Raw genomic sequence first — 20,727 nt, forward strand, 5'->3', positions numbered from 1 at the left:
CCCTTATGCATGCTTAATTGACAATTAAGTTGGGGCTTTGAACCAGCCTGGCTGCCGCTGCTGGGCCTTCATCTTTCCAGGGAGTGTCACAGGGGCACCCTTTGTTTGCTCTTCTTGGGGGCCTGAAGTTACTGTAGCAGGCTGCAGGCAGCCATTTATCTTCAGCCTGGAAGGCCTTTATCCGCCCCCACCCCCTATTCCAGCTCTTGGCCAGCAGGAGCTGTCCCTGGTTATAGGCCCCATGACAGCCCATTCTGAAGCCATTGAGCAGGTCCGGAGTGATGGCCTCTACCTCCCTTCTGGAGATGAATCAAGAGAAAGGCCCCTAAAAGGTCAGAGGGCAGGGCGGCAGCAAGGAGAAGGACTGGTTGGAGCCTGGTGCTTGTATTGATTGGCTCGAGGAGGAGGAGGAGGAAGTTGGCGCGGGATGGAAACTTGGCTAGCCTTGGCCCAAGCCGTGGTATCTGCTGTGTGATCTGTGGCGACCTTGCTCCCTGCACCCTTTGCTCTAGTCGGCAGCAAGCTCACCTGGCCACTACCTTGAGGAGGAGAGGAGGGGTAAAAGGTCTTCATCAGCCTCCGCTCTCCCACGCATGATGTCCTCACTCTTGTGTCACCTTTGAGAGGGAAGTGGGGACTTATTCTCCTGGAAAGAAAGGGAGGCACAAAGAAAAAGAGAAGAGGCCCTGCCAGGAGGACTTTCAGGGGTCCCGAACCATAGCCCCTTCACCAAAGAGGAGACATTTATTTCTGTGGCTGCTGCTCCTCCCTTTCGCTGAACTCTATTCCTCCCTCTCCAAGCCCAGTGGACTTGACTTCCCTGATGTGGCTTAGAGCTTGAAAAACAGAGAATCCTGCCTCCTGCCTCTCGCTCATCCCCCTTCCCAGCCCCTCCCAGGTTACCTGAGGGAATCTAACCCTGGGTCTCAGACCAGCCAAACTCTGGGCCAGGGTACCTATGTGAATGCTGTTGTTTTCCCTGGCACTGAATTCTGCAGGACACGAGGAAATCTCCAAAGTGTCCAGTGGCAAGGTAGTGACTCAACGAGAGGAATTCTAATGGCCAGTGTTGATGGAGCACTTCCTTGGTCCCAGGCCCAGGGCCAAGTTCCTCCATGCATCATCTTATGTGACCCACACAACAACCCTGCAGAGTAGGAGCCATCTCTAGTGTCATCTTCATTTTACAATCAAGAGAAGTGAACTATTTAGAATGGAAGGCATGTGCCCAAGTTCATATTCTTAGTAAGTGGTGGGGAGAGGTTTTGAGCTGTTGCACACTGTCCATCTCTTTTTGCTTTATGCAGATGCTAAGAACTTTTCAGGCACTAAACCCAACACAGAGAGAGAGAGAGAGAGAGAGAGAGACACACACACACACACACACACAGCCCCCAGCAGTTCCTTTTCCCACATTCCTACTGTTCCCCTCTAAATGACACTGAGGCTTTGGGAGATCATGGCCAAAGAGGTGGGGTAAGGGTGAGAGTCTCCCATTCTGGGTAGTTTACTGCTTCCTCCCCAACCACTGCCCCTGACCAAGGTGGATTCTGTGCCCTGCCCAGGCAAGAAATCAAAGCTCCCTCTTTCATGACCCCATCCCCATCTGTGTGGGGATTTGAACTGCCCTTGCAGTCGGCACTGTCTGGGCTACTAAATGCCTTAACAACTTAATGGGGCTTCTGAGACAGCGCAAGCACCTCAGCTCACCTCTGGGAGCTCCGCCCCCTCCCTGGGCAGCAGACAGCGGGAGGGGTTTATGAGGGTAGTTGTAAAAATATTCATCTCAGCAGCAAAGTTCCTCATGGTAAATAAGGCCCATTGTCCTTAAGTAGCAGATTATTTCAGTTCAGAAGAGAGACAAATCCTGCCTTGAAATGTCTGCTATTCTAGGAAACACATTCATACTGACTTGAGGTTTAGTGGTGGACATGGGTGGCTCCAGCATTCTCCTTCTTAGGGACTTTATCTGAGTGCCATTTTATCTCTTGAATTTGAAGGTCATTTTATCTTGTGGGTACCACCCCATCGGCTGCCACTAGATTGGGGAAGACAATCAGGATATTAATGAGATTAAGAGGCCTAGCCTTCAGGGTGTTCTGCTGTCAGCCTCCCCCTGATAGGGGACCAGCCCTGGTCTGCATACAAAGAAACCAGGCTGCTGTGCTCGTGGGGCTCCAAGCCTCTGCACAAAGGGGCCAGGAGATACTGGAGTCCTATCACCAAAGGGTCATGCCTAATCCGCCTGAAGGATCCTTAGACGATTCAAGGACTCCTTGCCGCCTCCAGTGAGCTCTGAGGAGGAAGGAAGCTGCCTGCAAGCACACAGCCCTGGCCTGCAGCTTATGGGAGAAGTGCTCTTGGAAACTGTTGAAGGTTTGATGAGAAGCGACAGGAACTTGGAGAGAATTAGGTATCACAGGTGCAGAGAGAGGCAGAGATCTGTGCAAGGGCCTTTGAAGCTACCTGCTTAATGGAATGGAACAAGATCTGGCTTTATGCCTCTACCTATTTTTTAGGGGGAAGTATAAACACAAATGAAGAGGAGAGAGAGAAATATACATACATATATATGTATTATATATATATACACACACACACACGCATACATATAGAAGTTATATATATAAAAGGAATGCAGCCCACAAATAAAGTCAGATCAATTAGTCAGTCATGGTTGTTATCCTAGCTATTCACAAATTCTCTAGAACAGGGATTGACAAACTTTTTCTGTAAAGAGCCAGACAGTAAATATTAAGTACTTTAAACTATTCAGTTGTAATTACTCAACTGTGCCTTTGTAGCACCAAAGCAGCCATAGACCATAGACATGGAAGTGAATGAACATCACTGTCTTCCAGTCAAACTTTATTTTATGGGGACTGAAATTTAAATTTCATATAATTTTCACATATCACCCTATAGTCTTTAATTGATTTTTTCTCAACTGTTTAAAAATGTAAAACCCATTCTTAGCTTGTGGGTCATACAAAAACAGGCTGCTTTGGCCAACAGACCAGTTTGCTGACCCTGCTGTAGGACAATAGTTCTCAAATGTGGCCACACTTTAGAATCACCCGAGGGAGTATCTAAAAATCCCAGTATCCAAGCTGCACCCTGGACCTGTCAGAACGGCTGGGGAGTGGGACTACACATCAGTAGTTAAAACTTTCTAAGTGATACCAATGTGTAGCTAAATTTGAGAACCAGTTCTAAGGTTCTCAAATTTAGCTTCTCAAATGTTAAAGTGCATGCCAATTCCCTGGGGTGGGGGGTGTTAGGATACAGATTCTCATTCTGTAGGCCTGGGGTGAGGCCTGGGTTTCTGCATTTTCAACAAGTTCCCAGGTGCTGTTGAAGAGGATGGTCTGGGACACACTTTTGAGTACTGGAGTTGGATTAGCAACTAACTCCCCTTTGCCTCCCAACCTGTGTAATTTGCCTCACCATCACCAGCCTTGACATCTAATATGGGGAAATGCTCTTTTAAATCCAGCCGGCACAGTGACAAAATTACAGGCTATGGAGGCAGACCCAAATTCCAACCTTCACTTTGGCACTTACTGCTGTGTGACCTTGGGCAAGTCTCTGGAATCTCTGTGCTTGCCTCTTGAGGTGTGGAGACATCCACTCATGCAGATGCTGGAAGAATTAAATAAGATAATATATATGTAAAACACTCCAGACATAACAGATTCTCATAAATAGTAGCTGTTACCATTCCTTGCAGAGGCTTGGGGGTTGTTTCTTTGTTTTTTTGTTTTTTTTAGTTTTTTCCCTCTTTCCTTGTCCTTCTTAGAGGTTTCATTCAACCTTGATTTTTAAAGAATTTGAGTATCTCCAACTAGATATTCATCTTGGTGTTTGCAGCAAACTTAGGCTGGCTTGTTGCAGCACATTGGGTATGAGGCAATCTCCTGCTCTTCCTAGGACTTCTCTGTGACATCCACAAGGCAAATTGAGTGCCGTAAGGCATTTAGTACAAATTCAGGAAACAGTGAGGGGAAGCTGGGAAGACCATGGATTGGTGGGGGCAGAGGGGAGGGTCATGACCATGTAGCAGGAGGTCAGGTTCTTGATGTTCATAAAGTCGAGATGACCATGAATTTCCTGTAACTAACAGGGCATTTTTCTTTTTTCTTTTTCTTTTAATTTTTTTTTTTTTTTTTTTGAGACGGAGTCTCGCTATCTCCCAGGCTGGAGTGCAGTGGCGCGATCTCGGCTCACTGCAAGCTCCGCCTCCCGGGTTCATGCCATTCTCCGGCCTCAGCCTACCGAGTAGCTGGGACTACAGGCGTCCACCACCACGCCCGGCTAAGTTTTTGTATTTTTTTTTTTTTAGTAGAGACGGGGTTTCACCGTGTTAGCCAGGATGGTCTCCATCTCCTGACCTCGTGATCTGCCCGCCTCGGCCTCCCAAAGTGCTGGGATTACAGCCGTGAGCCACCGCGCCCGGCCATTTTTCTTTTTGAATTAAAGGAGGTGTGAGTACTCCTCTCATGTGTGTTGCTTGTTAGTAATTAGCCCTGGGAACCTGCCAGGTAGAGGGGTGTGGGATGTTCCTGGTGGAGGCTGCATCTGGGAAGCTTAATGGCCCCCAAACTTCAGGCGAAGGAGCATTTAAGAAGGAGAAGGTGCACACAGCCCCACGGTGAGCAAAGGGAAACCTCAGAGCTCCTAAGGGCTGAATTTCTGGAAACCACTTCCCTCAACCTGTGAGCATGCGTCTGCTTCAGGTACCTTCCTGTTACCCTATGCTCCAACTTCAGCAACCTCCGCAATAGCACACTTGTGTGAGTTCAGCCACTGAGGAATCAACTGGCAAGGGGGGAACTCGATGTTTCCAATGCTTTTGGGAAGTCAAGAGTCAGTTTTCTCAGGACTTGTACTCTGCATGTTCTTCCTAAGTTGGAGAAACACCTTGCAGATGGTCTTTAGCATGTAGACTTTCCCAAGGGAAGCCTACCTGAGCCAAGGTGAGCTGGTTATGGCCAGTCCCTTCTCAGGACCGGATTCAGATGTGTGTGTCTGGGTAACCAAGTATAGCACCCAAATCAGGCTTGGCTTGGGTTGTGGTTCTGTCACTATCCGGCAGTGTGACCTTAAGTTATTAGCTTCTCTGTCCCAATACCTATCCCCTTAGGGGTGCGATGAGGCTTCAATATGATCAGACACACCCAGTGCCAAGCACAGTGCCTGGCAAGGAAGGTTAGCTGCCATTACAGTATTATTGAATTGACTCAGAAACTTCAGGGTGTTGGGAGAACGGAAGAGCTTGGGTTCTCCCTGGGTTCTTGACAAGGGTCTTACCTTGTAGTTTCAATCGGGAAGGATTTCCCTTTCCATGAACCCTGCTTGTCATTTGAAACATCAGAAACAATGAACTAAGTATTGGCAAGATCTGTGGTTCTCAAATCTCTCTCCAGACCACATAAAAATCATCCAGGGAGCTCATTAAAAATAGACATGGCTCCCTCCACCCACGCACACCTTTGGAGTCAGAATTGAGAGATGAGGGGTTCACAGGCATAAGAACTTTCGACAAAAGCCCTAAGAGATTCACCTAGAGTGCCAGCTACTTGTGAGGCTAAGGTAGCAGGGTCACTTGAACCCAGGAGTTTGAGGCTGAAGTGAGCTATGGCAGTTGGGTTGTAGACAACAAGGAACACAGGCTGCTTATTTTTGTCTCCTTCTATAAAACACCTTGAGATAAATTAAGCACTTTGTGCCCATTGGCGCCACTGCAGTACAGGCCGGGTGACAGAGTGAGACCCTGTCTCTAAAAAAAAAAAAGAGAGAGAGAGATTTGGATGCATAGTCAGGGTTGACATTACTAGGCCAGATGGAGCAGGAGAGTTCTGAAGGGGTTGAAGGTAATCCTCATGGCCCCTTGCTGAAATGGGAAAAGAGAAGCAGCCGGGGTGAGGGGCCTTGGACTAGGATTCAGGAGATCAGAGCCACCAATGAGCAAGGGTGACCTTGGGTGAATCATTTAACTTCCTGGGAATTCTGGCAAATGAGGGTGTGGGATGAGGGCCTTTCCACTCTGACAGGCTATTATTTGAAGACTGTGTGTGGCATCCAGTCTTGGGGCCCAGGACTCCGCAGCTTGAAGTGCAGAGGGAGGCTTGCCATTGTGGTATTTTATTGTGAAACTCATCATCGTCTCTCTCTCCTTCTCTCCCTCACTCCCTCGCTCCTTCCCCATTTCAGGAACTGTGTGCTGTTAGAAGCCTTCCACCTTTATTAGGGATCATTAGAGCTTTACAACACCAGCAGATTAGGTGGGGCCAGTCACAATAAACAGATTTATAATGGGTATAAACGAGACACCTATAACTGCTAGAGGTTAACACTTTGAGGGCTTCTGAATAGCAGCTGGCATGCCCATGCCTTCTGGCCCTGTCCACTGCAGGGTGCCTCTTCCTGCTTGGCACCCATTGGACTGGATTGGCAGTGAAGTCTATGTGAGTTCTTGTTCAGCAAGAGTGGAAAACCCTTAAACAACATCTCCTATTTGTGTAACATCAGTTTGCACGATGGGCACAAAAGTGCTTAATTTATCTCAAGGTGTTTTATGGATGGAGACAGAAATGAGCGGCCGTTCTTCTTCATTGTCTGCAACCCTACAGCCAGGGGAACTAGAGGGTTTGCATCCCTACCTGTAAACTTTAATCTCACCGTGAAGAAGAAGGTCCCTGAAGTCTCTGACCACCTTGCTCTGTATGTATGTATTCTGAGTGGCAGAATTGTGGGCTGTACCAACATCTGAGCCTGAGGTAGCTTTCTTCACCATTGTGTCTCCAGCCCATAGCCCTGTGCCTGGCACACGGTAGACACTCCATATATTTGTGAAATAAAGATATCTATTATAGAAGGCTTCCTGTCAAAGCATATGCAGAAACCCCCTGTTTTATAAATTTGGTATTCAGTTTAAGAATTAAACTGAGCTTAGGATTAGTTTTGTTTTATATAGCATATATGTGCTATATAATTATATATATATGTATATATAAAGGCATATTTTCTCTTCTCTAGAAACAATGTCACCCAGCTTCAACCCTATTAACACTGCTTAAGTATACAGTTCACAAATTAATGTCGACATTTAATGTTACCAGAAAGTTTTCAAAGAACGTATCATGAGTTTCTCCCTAATGTTCTACTAGTAAACTAGTCTACTCATTTAATTTAGTTTTACTAGTTACTTTAATGTTCTACTACTTTCATTCGTTTTAAAATCTCTTACCAGGATCCCTAGGGCAAGAAAAGAGCAAGAACGTCTCCTCTTGTGTTTCCATTGAGCAAAATGAGGTCTGGAAAAGGGACTGGACTACTGCAAATCAATTATCTGGACAGACAGAAACAAAACTGCCCTGCTCTGGGCAGCCATCAGGTCTCTGGTGGTGCTCCCTGAGCACTTGACTGGTGCTCCTATCTCAGTGCCCAACACCTGGTGTTGCTTGGGACGAGCCTCCTTGGGCCTGCCGGTGATCGGCAGCTATCTGTCATGATGATGGTGATGATGATGGTGATAATGATACTGATGGAGATGCCCTCTGTGACAGTGATGAAGAGGCTGGGATCTGGCCAGGCAAATCCCTATCACAAGGCAGCTCTGACACTTGCCAGAAATCAAAGGATCTTCTCCCTGGGTATCATCTCCCAGTATGGTCTTTGTTATGAATAGGCTGTGGTGGAAAACCTCTCTTTTCTAAGGCAATTTTATTAGCCCTTCAGTCACAATACAGATGTCTGTTTATAGGACCTTACTTTTGTGTGGACACCCAGTGGCTCAGTCTGCTGATGGCTTTATAGCCTTTCTCCCTTTGCCCAGACCCACTGGGAGCATCACCATTCTCCTTGTCTGCTAGGCCTAGAGGCCTTTGTTGCAGCCATATTATCTCTGCCTGCAAAGGCAGCTGCTCAGAAAATACCAGACCCCAGGAGCCAGACTGCAGAAGGGCACTCTGTGTCCCCACAGCCTTTAGGCCTAACGATGTCCACCATTAACCCTTCTTAGTTTTACTCTAGTTTCTTTGGAGAAAGGGGCATTTAAGTTATTCATGTTGCCACAGTAAATTCCCATTAATTGACTCTTCTCCTTATCCCCATATCAACCCAGTGGCCCCCAAACTCGGTTCTTCAAATGTGAAACTGCCCAAGTCTATCAATACTGTTTCTTCAATTTTGATTATATTTTAATCTCTCTCTCCTCTTCTCTTACTCCTCTTTCTTCCTCCTTAAAAAGAATGCTTGCCTCTCCTTGCCCACGGAAAAACAGGGAGGGGAGGCCAAAGCAGAAGGACTACTTGAGCCCCGGAGTTTGAGACTACCCTGGGCAACATAGACCCCCCCCATCTCTTCAAAATAATAATAACAATAATAATAATAATATTAATAAGTTAGCCAGGCATGGTGGCATGTGCCTGTAGTCTCAACTATTTTTGGGGGCTGAGGTGCGATGATTCCTTGAGCCCAAGAGTTCAAGGCTGCAGTGAGCTGTGATTGTGCCACCACAGTCCAGCCTGGGTGACAGAGCTAGAGCTTGCCTCAAAAAAGAAAAGAAAAACTGGGAGATTTAGAGGATAAATGGACATACTCCAGTCACTTCACCACCACTCAACTCAACAGTCTAAAGGTGAAAGTGATGTGGAGTCATCAGTCAGAGTTTAAGCATAGGTTATTCATTCATCATTTACTCCTTCAATAAATGTTTACTGAATGCTTAGCATGACTCTGCCAAGAAGAAAATGGAGAATACAGACAAGGTCCTGCCCTCATGGGGCTTACATTACAGTGAGGGATGCAGCCAAGGAACAAGTAAACAAACCTGCAAAATCATTTCAAGCTATTAGTGGGTTGTGATGGGGAGGCTCTATATATCTGGAGCCCATTTGGGGCTTAGGAGGAAGAGGGAGAAGGGTCAGCTTTGGAATACCACGGACTTGCTGGGAGACCCCCTAGCAAGGAGCGGTGCAAACAACCTTGTCCTCTCCGAACCTCAGTTTTCCACTCTGTCAAATGGGTGCTTGTGACACATTGAGAAGCAGATGGGTGTAACATACTCTCAGATGTGAGGACTGCCCAAGTTATCAAGTGCCAGGCTGGTTCCTTTTACCTACAGCAGCAATCTTCAGGCTGAAGTATTCGTTGCAAACTGCCTGATGTTTGCCTGCAGAAACTGCCACTCTAGTAAGGATGAGGCATGGTGGCCCAGGTAGACCTTGTGGGGGAGGACACACAGAGTTTCTGTTGGTCTTCTACCTCCCCACATGTGCAATTTTTTCAAGTGCACCATGCATGTTAGCTTCTGTTCTCAGCCAAGGTGCTTTTGATGAAAGATTTTTTTTTCTTTTCTTGGTTACATTTGCTTTGATTTTTTTTTTTTAAAATAAGAAAACCAGTTTGTGGGCTTCCCTTAAGTATCACTCAACTTTTACTCCTTGAGTCAAGAATGTTTACTGTCCCTGCAGGCCTGTCTGTATTTCTCCTCTTATGAATTGAGCTCCTAACTAAGCCATGTTAGGTAGAAAGGGATCCGGAATTGAAACCAGCCCAGCATTGAAATTGCTTTCATCTTGCATCAACTTTTTCTTCCACATTTGCAGATTTTTAATCTTCTAAACTCTTTGCAAACATGAATCTTTATCCTCTCAGAGGAGGAAATATTAATAAGAACTAACAAAAGTCTTGTGCTACAAACAAGGAAACTGAGGCAGCAATGCTAACTCATTCGAAGGCTTTCATTTCTGGAGTTCTCAATTTCAAGCCAGGGAATTGTTCACATTCTTTTCTTCCAAATGGGCCTCTCAGAAGTTCACCAGACGGAATCATTTGTCTCTCTGCCTCTGTCCTTAAGAAAAGTAAAGTGTTTAGAGAGAAGGTAGAGTTATCAGGACACAGTACTGGGTCTATCAAGCCTGGCCCAGTCTCTCCCTGTCATCTCCCCAACATAATGATTTGGCTTCATAGAAAAGATGGCTGTGTCTACTCATAATTTATGAACAATGAACATAGTTATTACCTTTTGGAAGAGCTTTCTCCTTCGCATGCTCTCTCCTGCCTGAGTTTAAATTCCCAGTTTCTAGACCCAACAGGGCTGGGCTGCACTCTGCATGAGGTTAGAAACACAGGGGAAGAATGTGTGTGACAGAGCCCCAGCCAGTTGAGTAATGTTTACTCTGTTGGTGGCTGGGACGCTCACTTACGCTGGCAGAGGTCCACCAGCCGGAGGAACATTCCTGCATTATCAGGGATGGGAGGTTGGCTCTGAAATGTCAAGGGTGAAAGGCATCCCACCAGATTCTGGGTGCAGCTCACAGACTTCAGTGAAAGGAACCCCCAGGCTTCAGTGCCAAAAGCCACATCGTGGGCAAGCTGAGCCCCACATTGCCCAGGAATCCCCACTTTCCTCATTTCTTCTTACTAAAAGAACAATTCTGGTCCTGTTTTCTTGGTTGACATTGCTCTTCTGTTTACCCAGCAGAACGAGTGCATCTCTGACATTATTTTATTCATTCATTATTCTGGCTTCTGAAGAAGGAATATCTGTGTGCCCCTTTCACAGACAAAAATGCCAAGGCTCAAAACTTAACTGACCCAGAATCATCAGAGAGTTATGGCAGAGAGAGAGAGAGAGAGAGAGATTGTTAAAGTTTCTAGAGTCTGGTGCCCAGTTGATCTCTGGAATCATGGAATTGGGGTCTCAGCTGTTCTTTGAAGCTCTTAGAGCTGAATTAAATCGCCAGGGGCTCTATGAGCTGTAGCTCTAAGGCCCTGAAGCACAGGTTTCTGCAAAGTCTCTGGTGAATGGCACCCTGAGCAGCTCCTCTCTGGGGTCCTCCTGTAAGGCAGTCATGTTTGTCTTTGAACACACAGGCACAGTAGGGTCTATATAACCTGACATATGCAGCCTAAAAATCACCAGAGTTTGCTAAGCCATGTGATAAGAGCCACAGGGCTTATGGGAAAAACAGGATTAAAAACACAACACTTGAGGCCGGGCGCAGTGGCTCATGCCTTCAATCCCAGCACTTTGGGAGGCTGAGGCGGGCGGATCACTTGAGGTCAGGAGTTTGAGACCAGCCTGGCCAACACGGTGAAACTCTGTCTCTACCAAAAATACAAAAATTTAGCTGAGCGTGGTGGTGGGCGCCTGTAGTTCCAGCTACTCAGGAGGCTGAGGCAGGAGAATCACTTGAGCCCGGGAGGCGAAGGTTGCCGTGAGCCGAGATTACGCCGCTATACTCCAGACTAGGTGACAGAATGAGACTCTGTCTCTGAAATAAACTTTTTAAAAAAGCACAACACTTGAAAACTTCCTCAGCGACACATTTTTTTTGTTTTGAGATGGAGTCTTGTTCTGGTCACCCAGGCTGGAGTGCAGTGGCACGATCTCAGCTCACCGCAACCTCTGCCTCCCAGGTTCAAGCAATTCTCCTGCCTTAGCTTCCTGAGTAGTGGGGATTACACCACTATGCCTAGCTAATGTGCGTACCACCATACCCAACTAATTTTTGTATTTTTAGTAGAGACAGAGTTTCACCATGTTGGTCAGGCTAGTCTCGAACTCCTGACCTCAAGTGATCCACCTGCCTCGGCCTCCCAAAGTGCTGGGATTACAGGCGTGAGCCACCGTGCCCGGCCAACACATTTTTAAAAGATAAGAATCCAATAAAAAGATTACCAGAGTTTTATACCCGTTAAATAGTTAAGAAATATATCAATGCTATACAATAGTAAATATGGCAAGTTTGCCTAGGGAAGTGGGCATCAGAAGGGCTGCGGGTTGTGAGTTACTGTGAAGCAGTGGAGAAAGGGTTATCTGACATGGGAAGGAAAAGATGTGACTCCATATTGCATGGATGTGTCTTACCAGTGGACCGAGGCGGCTGGTGGATGTTTGAGGTGCGCATATGTACACACAGGGGCATTGTTAGGATTCTCCTATGTGGTTCCATTCAGCTGGATGCAGGCTTCTGAATTCACTAAGTGTTTTCCAAATGTGAAATTGACATTACAGTCAAATTATCCCCAATATGTCAATATAATTGGAACAGATTTACACTTTCACTACAATAAATACACAACTGACTGTATTTTCTACTTCTGCTAGACGTGATGCTCCTTGTCTGGGGCATGGGTGCTCAAAGCTGCTGGGGTTTCATTCCTTCAGTCAATAAATATGCACAGTACCAGGCAGTCTGCTAGGCTATAAGGATGCAACAAGTAAAGACTCATCTCTTTCTTTAAGAGGCAGAGAAAAGTAAACATATCATCAGCGTGCATGCAGGGTGACTGACTCCTGCCATAAGTCTCTGTCTAGTGCATGTAAAATACCAAGGAAGGAGCAGCCATCTCCCAGGATGAATCAAGAAGAGCTTCACAGGGGGGCGACATGTGACACGAGATGCTTTCCAGGCAGAGGAAACAGCAAAGGTGCAGAGGCAGGAGATGGTCAGGCCATTTGAGAAATGCATTAAGATTGTGGTGAGAGATAATGCAAATAAAACAGACGAATCACAAAGGCCCAGTTCTGCCAGTCTCAGGTGTTGGGGCTTTTCTGGAAAGCAGTGAGGAGCCATGAGATGTTTCCAAGCAGAGCAGAGGCATGGTGTGACTTTGTTTTAGAAAGATATCCCAGGCTGCAGCAGTGTGAAAGGACCCTAGAGACGGTGCTGGCACAGGAAGGCAGAGCAAGGATGCTGGCTTCTTGGAACCATGCACCTGTGCCATGCCTTTGGCACTTCTGACCAGTCATATTGGATAGAAACCAAATGATCTGCGTCTGTATCCAGGAATAGCCCAACACCCATGATGCTGATGCCTAGGAACAGAGGAAAGTAGATGATCTACTCACCAGGGCCTCAGGGATGTCTCAACTCCACCTTGGATGGCTTTTGCTGCTGGACACACTTGCTGTGGTTCATAGAGCCAACAATGGGGATGGGGCCAGTGAGTGGCTTGAGCTAGGAAGTAAGTGGAAGGTGAATGGCTACCATCTGCCCCTGTCATTTCTCCTATGGGTCCTCTGTGGCTATTAACCTGGCATCTTTTGTTAATCAATATTAAACCAGAGCCCTTGTCATATGTTCACTTTAAGAACTTGCATTGGTGAAGGAAGAAGGGAAGATGCTGTTCCATTTCTTAATGCTTCCTACCACAGTGCCTGGCACATGGTAGGTGCTCAATAAAGTGGCATGACCTCAGCCTTCCTAAAAATGTCTTTTAAACAAAGACAGTGCCAAAGTAGGAGGAATTGACGTGTTTTCAGCAACTGTTATGTGCCCAGCATGCTCTGGGTATTTGGACATCCATTAACTCATTCCGTTCTCTTCCCAATGACCTGACAGATGGATATTGTTAACAGTAAGGAACTGAAGCTCAGAGAGGTTAAGTAACTTCCCAAGATCACACAGATCTTACAGGGTAGAGCCAAGATTTAAACCCAGGTCACCTGGCTCCAGAGCCTACACACTTTGCACTTATTTTTGTTCTCACTTCAAGTGCTCTTCTGAGTTTTTGAAATATAGGAGGACTGGCCTCTCCTTCCTCTAACAAGAGCACCTATTTTTGGTGTACACCTTGTGATGCGCCCCCACCCCGCCCCCTCATAAGATGGCTGGCTGATTACAGCCACCCTCTCAGGGGCCAGTGATTGCCACATGCTTGGTGAGAGGAGCATCGTGGGAACAGCTGCAGGTGGATCTGGGGCTGATGAGCAGCCTTGTGCCTGGCTCCCATCACACTGCTGTGACAATGGCCCCCTCCCCACAGTGGGCCGTCCTCTGGCTTATAGATGAGGAAGCTAGTGCTCACCCAAGAAATTGATAGCAGAGCTGAGATTAAAACAGGGATCCCCCAGTTTCCAGCCAGGCCTCTATCACTTAACCAGGGGCTTTTAAAGGAACGTTCAAAGGTCTAGGCTCCTCTGTCTTTTGACAGAGCAGCTCCACCGTTATATTTCTTATATAATAAAGTTTTGTTGGGGAGAAAACAAAGTGTAAAAACCACAACAGCCTTGGAATATGCTGCCTGGATTCTAACAAATGGCTCTTGAGTCTCTCCTGACATGCTCCCTTGTAAAGAAGCCTTTTGTTTCCTGCGGAAATCCTTGGTTAATTATTTTTAAATAAATAATTGCGTAGCCTTTGGTAGGGGAGAAGCCTCCTTGTGACCCATATTTGATCATCAGAGGGCTGGCCCTTTTCCGTCAGCCAAATTAAATAGGCTAAATCCAGAGACTGTTTGACTTGAGACTGAATCGATGATGGGGACAGGCTGGGAGGTGAAAACACACCTGACTCCCAGCGTTATCACCACTCTCTCAGGAGCAGAGCCTCTCGGGGAGGTAAATAGCTGGTTAGGGAGTCAGAGAAAGCAGGAGAAAAACAGGGTGAAGTCCAGTTCCTCCAAAAGAACAGAGCAAGAGGGCAGCGGCTAGACCTCTCTCCCAAGTTGCTTCCAGGGCAAAGCATCAGTGGTTCTGCCAGGGTAGGATTCTTTGGAAACTGTTCTCTACGGAAAGATAATTCCATTCAGTGTTTAGAATCTGTCCTAAGCCATCGAGAATTCTAGGATCTTAGGGCAAATATCTTGGGGTCCATTCCTATACCAGCTTCCTCCCCACAGCATCCCCACCCATAGTTGCCATTTATATGGCATTTTGCAAGAAACTGTATAGATGTTACCTCTAATCCAAAAAGAGTCCTGTTGAGGAGGCATTCTCTCCATTTTTCTAGAGGAAACAAAGGCACAGAGAGGGAAAGTAATTTTCCCATGATCACAGATCTATTAAGAGCAGCATCAGAATTTGAACCTGAGTTGGTTTAGCTGCAGAGTCCATAGTCTTCCCACTGCCCCTCCTTGATAGAAAATTCTTCCTGTTATTCATTTGAAATCTGCCTCCCTGTTTTCCATTGAACCTGGCTCTGCCTTCAGAGCTCATAAGGTTCAAATCTCTTTCTTCTTTCATGTAACAACACTTTGAACTGTTGGAAGCATCCTGCTGGGAACTGGGTGGCAGATGTGAAGAAAGAAGGCCCCATTTAATCCAATGGGATGGCATCGATGGCAAACAGGAGACGTGGGGGCTGCAAATAGGTGCACAGGAGAACAGGGGCCTGGGCACCGGCTGTTGACTTGGGGAGCTGAACGCTGTTCCTCCTTTTAACTTCATGATTTCTGTCCTTCCCAAAAAATGTAGTGCCTTAAACCAATACACCAGTGCCAGCGCCATCCCACTGTCACCACCACCCCCACTAGCAGCTCCTTGATTCAAAGAATGGGGAAAACGGCCAATAGAAAGGCTCATAGAGCAAGCGTCAAGCCACTACATACTCAGACAAGTTGCTCTTGAAGGTTAGAACCCAGCTTTAGCATTTGTTTTGTTTATTTCCCCAGCCCTCTTAAGCTCTAGGTCATATCGGCCTTGGGTAAAGTCCTTAGGAAGATCCAAGGAAAACTGGCTTAGGGCTCATCTAGTCTCATCTTGGTAAGCTTCATCTTAGTGAATTAGAGGCAGATTATGACACTGATTATGGCAGTGTGCCTGGCCCCTGGGGGATCTTTGTAGCCTCCTCTGGAAGGTGGGGCTCTAGCTAGGGCAGGGGGTCGGTGGATGAAAGAGCAACAACAGAATCAGTGTACAGGGATGGTTCATCTTGGGAAACTGGGCAAAGGAAGACGTGCAGCTAAAGAGTTGGTCCACTTATCCAGATAATTCCATGCCTAGAGCATTTGGTCTCTGCAGGACAGGGTTCTCCAAACCTTTTTGTCAAATCCAAAGCAAAAACAAGAACACTGTCTTTCTAAGCACTGAGCTTAGGGGTGAGATGCCCCATGTACCCCCAACCTTGTCCTTGACTGTTTCATGGGCACATCAAGCAGAATTTCCATCTGCAAACTGGACCCAGGCGTTCTTTTAGCTTCCTTCAGTTGCCTGATCTCTGTCCAGAACTTTTCTTTCCTGAGAGCAGACCTCCATTTTGGTTCCCGAGCAAGAGGGAGGGTCAGAGCAGCGAGGTTGTAAACATGTTTGGTTCTACCCTTCCCCTGCAGAGCAAACTCCAGTGGTTTACTAAACATCCACATCTGCCTGTGTGTGGTGCTGCCTGCCCCACCTCCCAGCAGACACACCTTTCCCTGTGCCCTGGAAGGCAGCCAAATGGGACCCCCAGCAAAGGAATGTGAGTTCTACAGCCTAGCTCCTAGACGCAGCCTCATCCCTGTCCTGCTCTGCCTGTGTCCGTGCCCCTGACCTCTTGGGCCTGGCCACAAAGGTGGTACACAGAGAGACTGATGCCTAAGCTACGGCTCTTTCAAGGGTCACTGGACAAGGGCTTCTTCTTCGTCACATGGGTCTACTTATACTTTGCAGCACCACGAGAGATGCCAGGGAAACATTTCTAAAAGGCATTTTAAAGAATAAAAAATACTCCAGCCAGTAACAGAAGGCTAGTCTCAACCCCCAAATCCTCAAAGAACTGTGCGGAAGCAATAACAAACAGAATCCATCCAGTCATTCATTTATTCATCAGAAGTTTACCGAGTGGCTATTCAGTGCTAAGGCACTGGGGATACATCAGTGAACAAAACAAACGAGATAAAAATTTCCTGCCCTCATGGCGCTTACATTCTAGAATTAAATAGAGAACATGCCATATTTACCCTGGAGAAAATCAGCCGATATTTCTTGTGGGTGGACAGGGGAGGAGAAAGCAACTTTATTTTCTTATTACCCACCCTTGAAAACAAGAGGTGCCGAGTCATTGTTCCAGGGCCCTGGTGGCACTAATGTTCCCTATTGGGTTTGTGTTGTTTTGCAGGAGTGCGCTACAGCCAGCAGGGAAACAATGAGGTCACTTCCTCCTCAACAATCAGTCACCATGGCAACAGCGCCATGGTGACCAGCCAGTCGGTTTTACAGCAGGTCTCCCCAGCCAGCCTGGACCCAGGCCACAATCTCCTCTCACCTGATGGTAAAATGGTGAGTACACCTGGGCCATTGTCGCTCTGGAGCTGATAAGATAAGAGGCAAAACAAACACAACTTCTCACAAGGCCTGCCTCAAACAATGAACCATTGTAGCCCCATAGGGGAAAATGAGGGCTGTCCAGAGTTGGAAAGGAGAGGTAGTGCTGGTGACCCAGCCTTTGGCGGGTAGAAGAGGTGTTCGGTTTGAACCCAGCCAATAAATCTGACAGAGTTCTGCTCTCTTTTTATTGATTGAATGCCTCATAAAGGAGCAAGCCCGGTGGGACACTGTTTGTTTTGGGGCTTGCCAATGACATTTGTGTTGATAAAATGTTCATTCATCCCTCCCCCCAAGGCCTCCAAAGCCAATTTTTTAACTTAGAGAGCACCTCACTTTGACACAAGCCCCCTCTTCCTCCTTACCATCCCCTTGGTACTCACAAGAAGAGTCATTAGCAAGTCAGGATGTAGTGGATAGGAGGCGATGGGGAGAAGCTTCTTGAACTGGAACAGTGAAAGACATGGGACACATGACAGCGAAGATCACAGCACAAATGGTAGATGGGGTGGGGCGATGCTTAGGGAGGGAGAAACACCAACTTTGAAGTTACAATGGCCCAGGTTCAAATCCCAGCTCCAGCTCTTAATAGCTGTGTAGCCTGAGCAGGTTACTCGACTACTTATGATCTCTTCCTCATCTATAAAATGGGGGCGGTAACAATAGACTTGGTGGGGGCATGAGCGTGATAACATTTGAGAAATACTCTGCAGTGTTTGCCATAGGAAATAGTCAATAAATTGCAGTATTGTTGTTGTTGTCGTGTTAATGTCAATATCATTCTCATTAAATGAAGTTTTCTATATCCGTAACCACAGCCCCACACCCAGATGCAAGTTTAGCACACTTGGTGAAGAATGCACAATTTGAATTTGAATTTTCTACATCAAACTAGATTCTAGGCCAGGTGCAGTGGCTCATACCTGTAATTCCAGCACTTGGGGAGACTGAGGCAGGTGGATCACTTGAGGCCAGAAAGTTTGAGACCAGCCTGGACAACAGGGCGAAACACCATCTCTATCAAAAAAAAAAATACAAAAATTAGCCAGGAATTGTGGCATGCACCTGTAATCCCAGCTACTCGGGAGGCTGAGGCGGGGAGCTCACTTGAGCCTGGGAGGCGGAGGTTGCAGTGAGCTGAGTTCACACCACTGCACTCCAGCCTGGGCAACAGAGTGAGACTCGGGTGTCTCAAAAAATAATAATTAATAATAATAATAAAATAAATAAAACTAGGTTCTAATTAGGATTAGGTTCTGATCCTGTAGCAACACAAGTGCAGGAGAGAGTGGCTTATGGGAGAACAGGAGCATTACGACACTGGCAAGGGTAGAGAATGGAAAGCTCTATTCTTTGGGTCATGCTCTGTTTTTCAGGGGAGGGAGGAGCCGCAGGTTCCTGACTTTCATGCTGAAGGTGGAGCTGCACACATTCCCAGAGTGGGGGCCAGGATGGGTGAGGGCAACAGGGTGCAGAGGCCATTTTAGATCTTGACGTGTGTGCTGTGTAGGCAACACAGAAACGGTGAGTCACAGGTGATCGAGTCCCTGGCTCCCTGGAGGAAAAACAAAGTGTGGTTTCTGAGGGGAGCGCTGACCCGGCCAATTCTGGTTTCAGAGGACCTGAGCTGCTCGCCCTGGTCGTGGTCTCTGCAAACAAAAATGAAAGGGCATCCCTGGGGGAGGCATTTTGCAGCCCCCTTCTCCTACTCCCACCTATCCCTTAAGAAAGATTCTTCTCCATATGAAGAACCACTTGTGTCAGTTACCTGTGAGAGGCACAGACAAGTCTTTCTGACTTCTCAAGAGTGTCCCAAACAAGTCAGGGTTAAGGATTACCCAGGCTTCCATGGAGAAGGGTGCCTTATGGAAGAGGTCTTGACTTCTCAGTGTGGAAGAACCTTCCAGGTCTCAGCTCTTACTGCTTGAAGGTCCTTGGGGTTTCCTACTGAGCTCTGCCACTCCTCCTTCTAAGACGCAAGCTGCCTCACCCAGGCCAGGGCCGCTCTAAATGCAGCCTGTGGACACGCTTTTTGCTTCCTGTTCTGCTCAGCAGTGCTTTAACTGGGCAGTGTGTTACTGGATTGATGATTGACCAAGACTGCACACCTCAATGTTAGCAAACACCTGGAAGCTTGTTTGCAGGGCCTGGCTTTTCTCTTGTCTCCAACACCCTAGTGCATGTGCTGTGTCACTATCATCAGAGGCCCAAATTCAAGAGTCTGTTTTCTTGTTAATATAATAACATGTCCATCACGGATCTTGGTCCCCCAAGGCAAGAGTGGAGTATGGTTAAAAAGGAATGCAGGGAAGGGAACCAGTATGTGCAAGTCTTGGCTCGGTCATTCACCAGCAGTAGTGTGGACAAATTGCTTAACCTCAGTTTCTTCATCTGTAAAATGGGGGATAATGATGCCTACGTCATAGGGTTGGTGTGAAGATTGCTTGTAGCACTGTTGTTCTTTGGGTCAGCCCTGTTCTAGGAATGACAGTCTCTGCATGCTGACTTTCAGTAGGACGTGCCTTGAAATCTTTCCCCAAGGACTGGTTTTGGAAATAAAGCCAATCCATTTGAACTCTCTGTTGTACTGTCTGCCCCTACCCACCCCCATGCCCAAATGTCACGCATTGACAAAAAACTGGCCAGGTTTAGGGTTGTAGTCTGTGCATGTCGAACCTTAAAAAAAAAAAAAGAAAGAAAGAAAGAACAAAGCAAAGCACATACTGGATACTTTCACAGTATCAAGCAGTATGTACTAACGGTGAAAAGCTCAGGCTGTGGCGGTAGATAGCCTGCTTTCAACCCCAATTCTACCACTTGGGCACACTTCTTAACTTCTCTAAATTTCAGTATCCTTCTCTATGAAATAGGGATAATAATACCAACCTTATAGATTATAGGTATATAAAGAACCTAGCATAGTGAAGAGACCATAAATGACAGCATTAATATAATTCAGGCTCTCCAAATTATCATGTAAGGATCACCACTGATATCCTTAGCAGTGCCCTAGCTTCCATCAGTCCAGGAGCCAAATAGAAAGTAATGGTTGTAGCCGGGCACAGTGGCTCACACGTGTAATTCCACTATTTTGGGAGGTGAGGAAAGATAATTGCTTGAGCCCAGGAGTTCAAGACCAGCTTGGGTAACACAGCAAGACCCTGTCTCTACAAAAAATAAAAAAATTAGCTGGGCACGGTGGTGCATGCCTGTTGTCCCAGCTACTCCAGAGGTTGAGGTGACAAGATCGCTTAATTCCGGGAGTTCGAAGCTGCAGTGAGCTGTGATCATGCCACTGCACTCCAGCCTTGGCGATAGAGTAAGACCCTGTGTCAAAAAAAAAAAAAAAAAAAAATTAAAAATAATAGTTGCATTTTAGAATGGGAAGTAACTTGATCAAGGTTGCCCAAACTTAGTAAGTGGATAAGATTTAAGCTCCAGCAAAACTGGATTTTAACTCTGGCTTTTTCTCTTGAGTCAAGTGACATAGAAATAGTCTCAACTCTTCTGAAGATCAGTTTCTTAATCTGTAATACAGGGACTGATAGTAATAATGCCTGCCCTACTTGTGTCATTATCTATTAAGGACAATCAGTGAAAGCACTTTACAAATCCTAAAGTCACACACATTTAAATTATTTTTATCATTGGCCTCCACACTTCTCTTATACCATTAACCAAATGCTGAAATG

The 20,727-nt window shown here is 46.6% G+C and overlaps 1 protein-coding gene and 1 long non-coding RNA gene across 7 annotated transcripts in view; one reads left to right on the forward strand and one right to left on the reverse strand.

Annotated features, from left to right (window-relative positions):
- Nucleotides 1-20,727, forward strand: part of HNF1B (HNF1 homeobox B) — a 59,122-nt gene that overhangs the window by 18,022 nt on the left and 20,373 nt on the right. For all 6 annotated transcript variants that reach the window (XM_003315505.6, XM_009432336.4, XM_523618.8 and 3 more), the window contains exon 5: nt 16,830-16,990. In XM_003315505.6, coding sequence (XP_003315553.1) covers nt 16,830-16,990 — 161 coding nt within the window. The remainder of the gene's footprint in view (nt 1-16,829; nt 16,991-20,727) is intronic.
- LOC112206040 (uncharacterized) lies at nt 16,918-18,068 on the reverse strand. The gene is made up of 3 exons (XR_002940182.3): nt 17,959-18,068; nt 17,419-17,481; nt 16,918-17,022 (listed from the first exon to the last, which is right to left on the reverse strand). It is a non-coding gene; the product is annotated as an uncharacterized LOC112206040 (long non-coding RNA).

The sequence above is a fragment of the Pan troglodytes genome, chromosome 19, assembly GCF_028858775.2.
Source record: "Pan troglodytes isolate AG18354 chromosome 19, NHGRI_mPanTro3-v2.0_pri, whole genome shotgun sequence".
Classification (NCBI taxonomy): Eukaryota; Metazoa; Chordata; class Mammalia; order Primates; family Hominidae; genus Pan; species Pan troglodytes.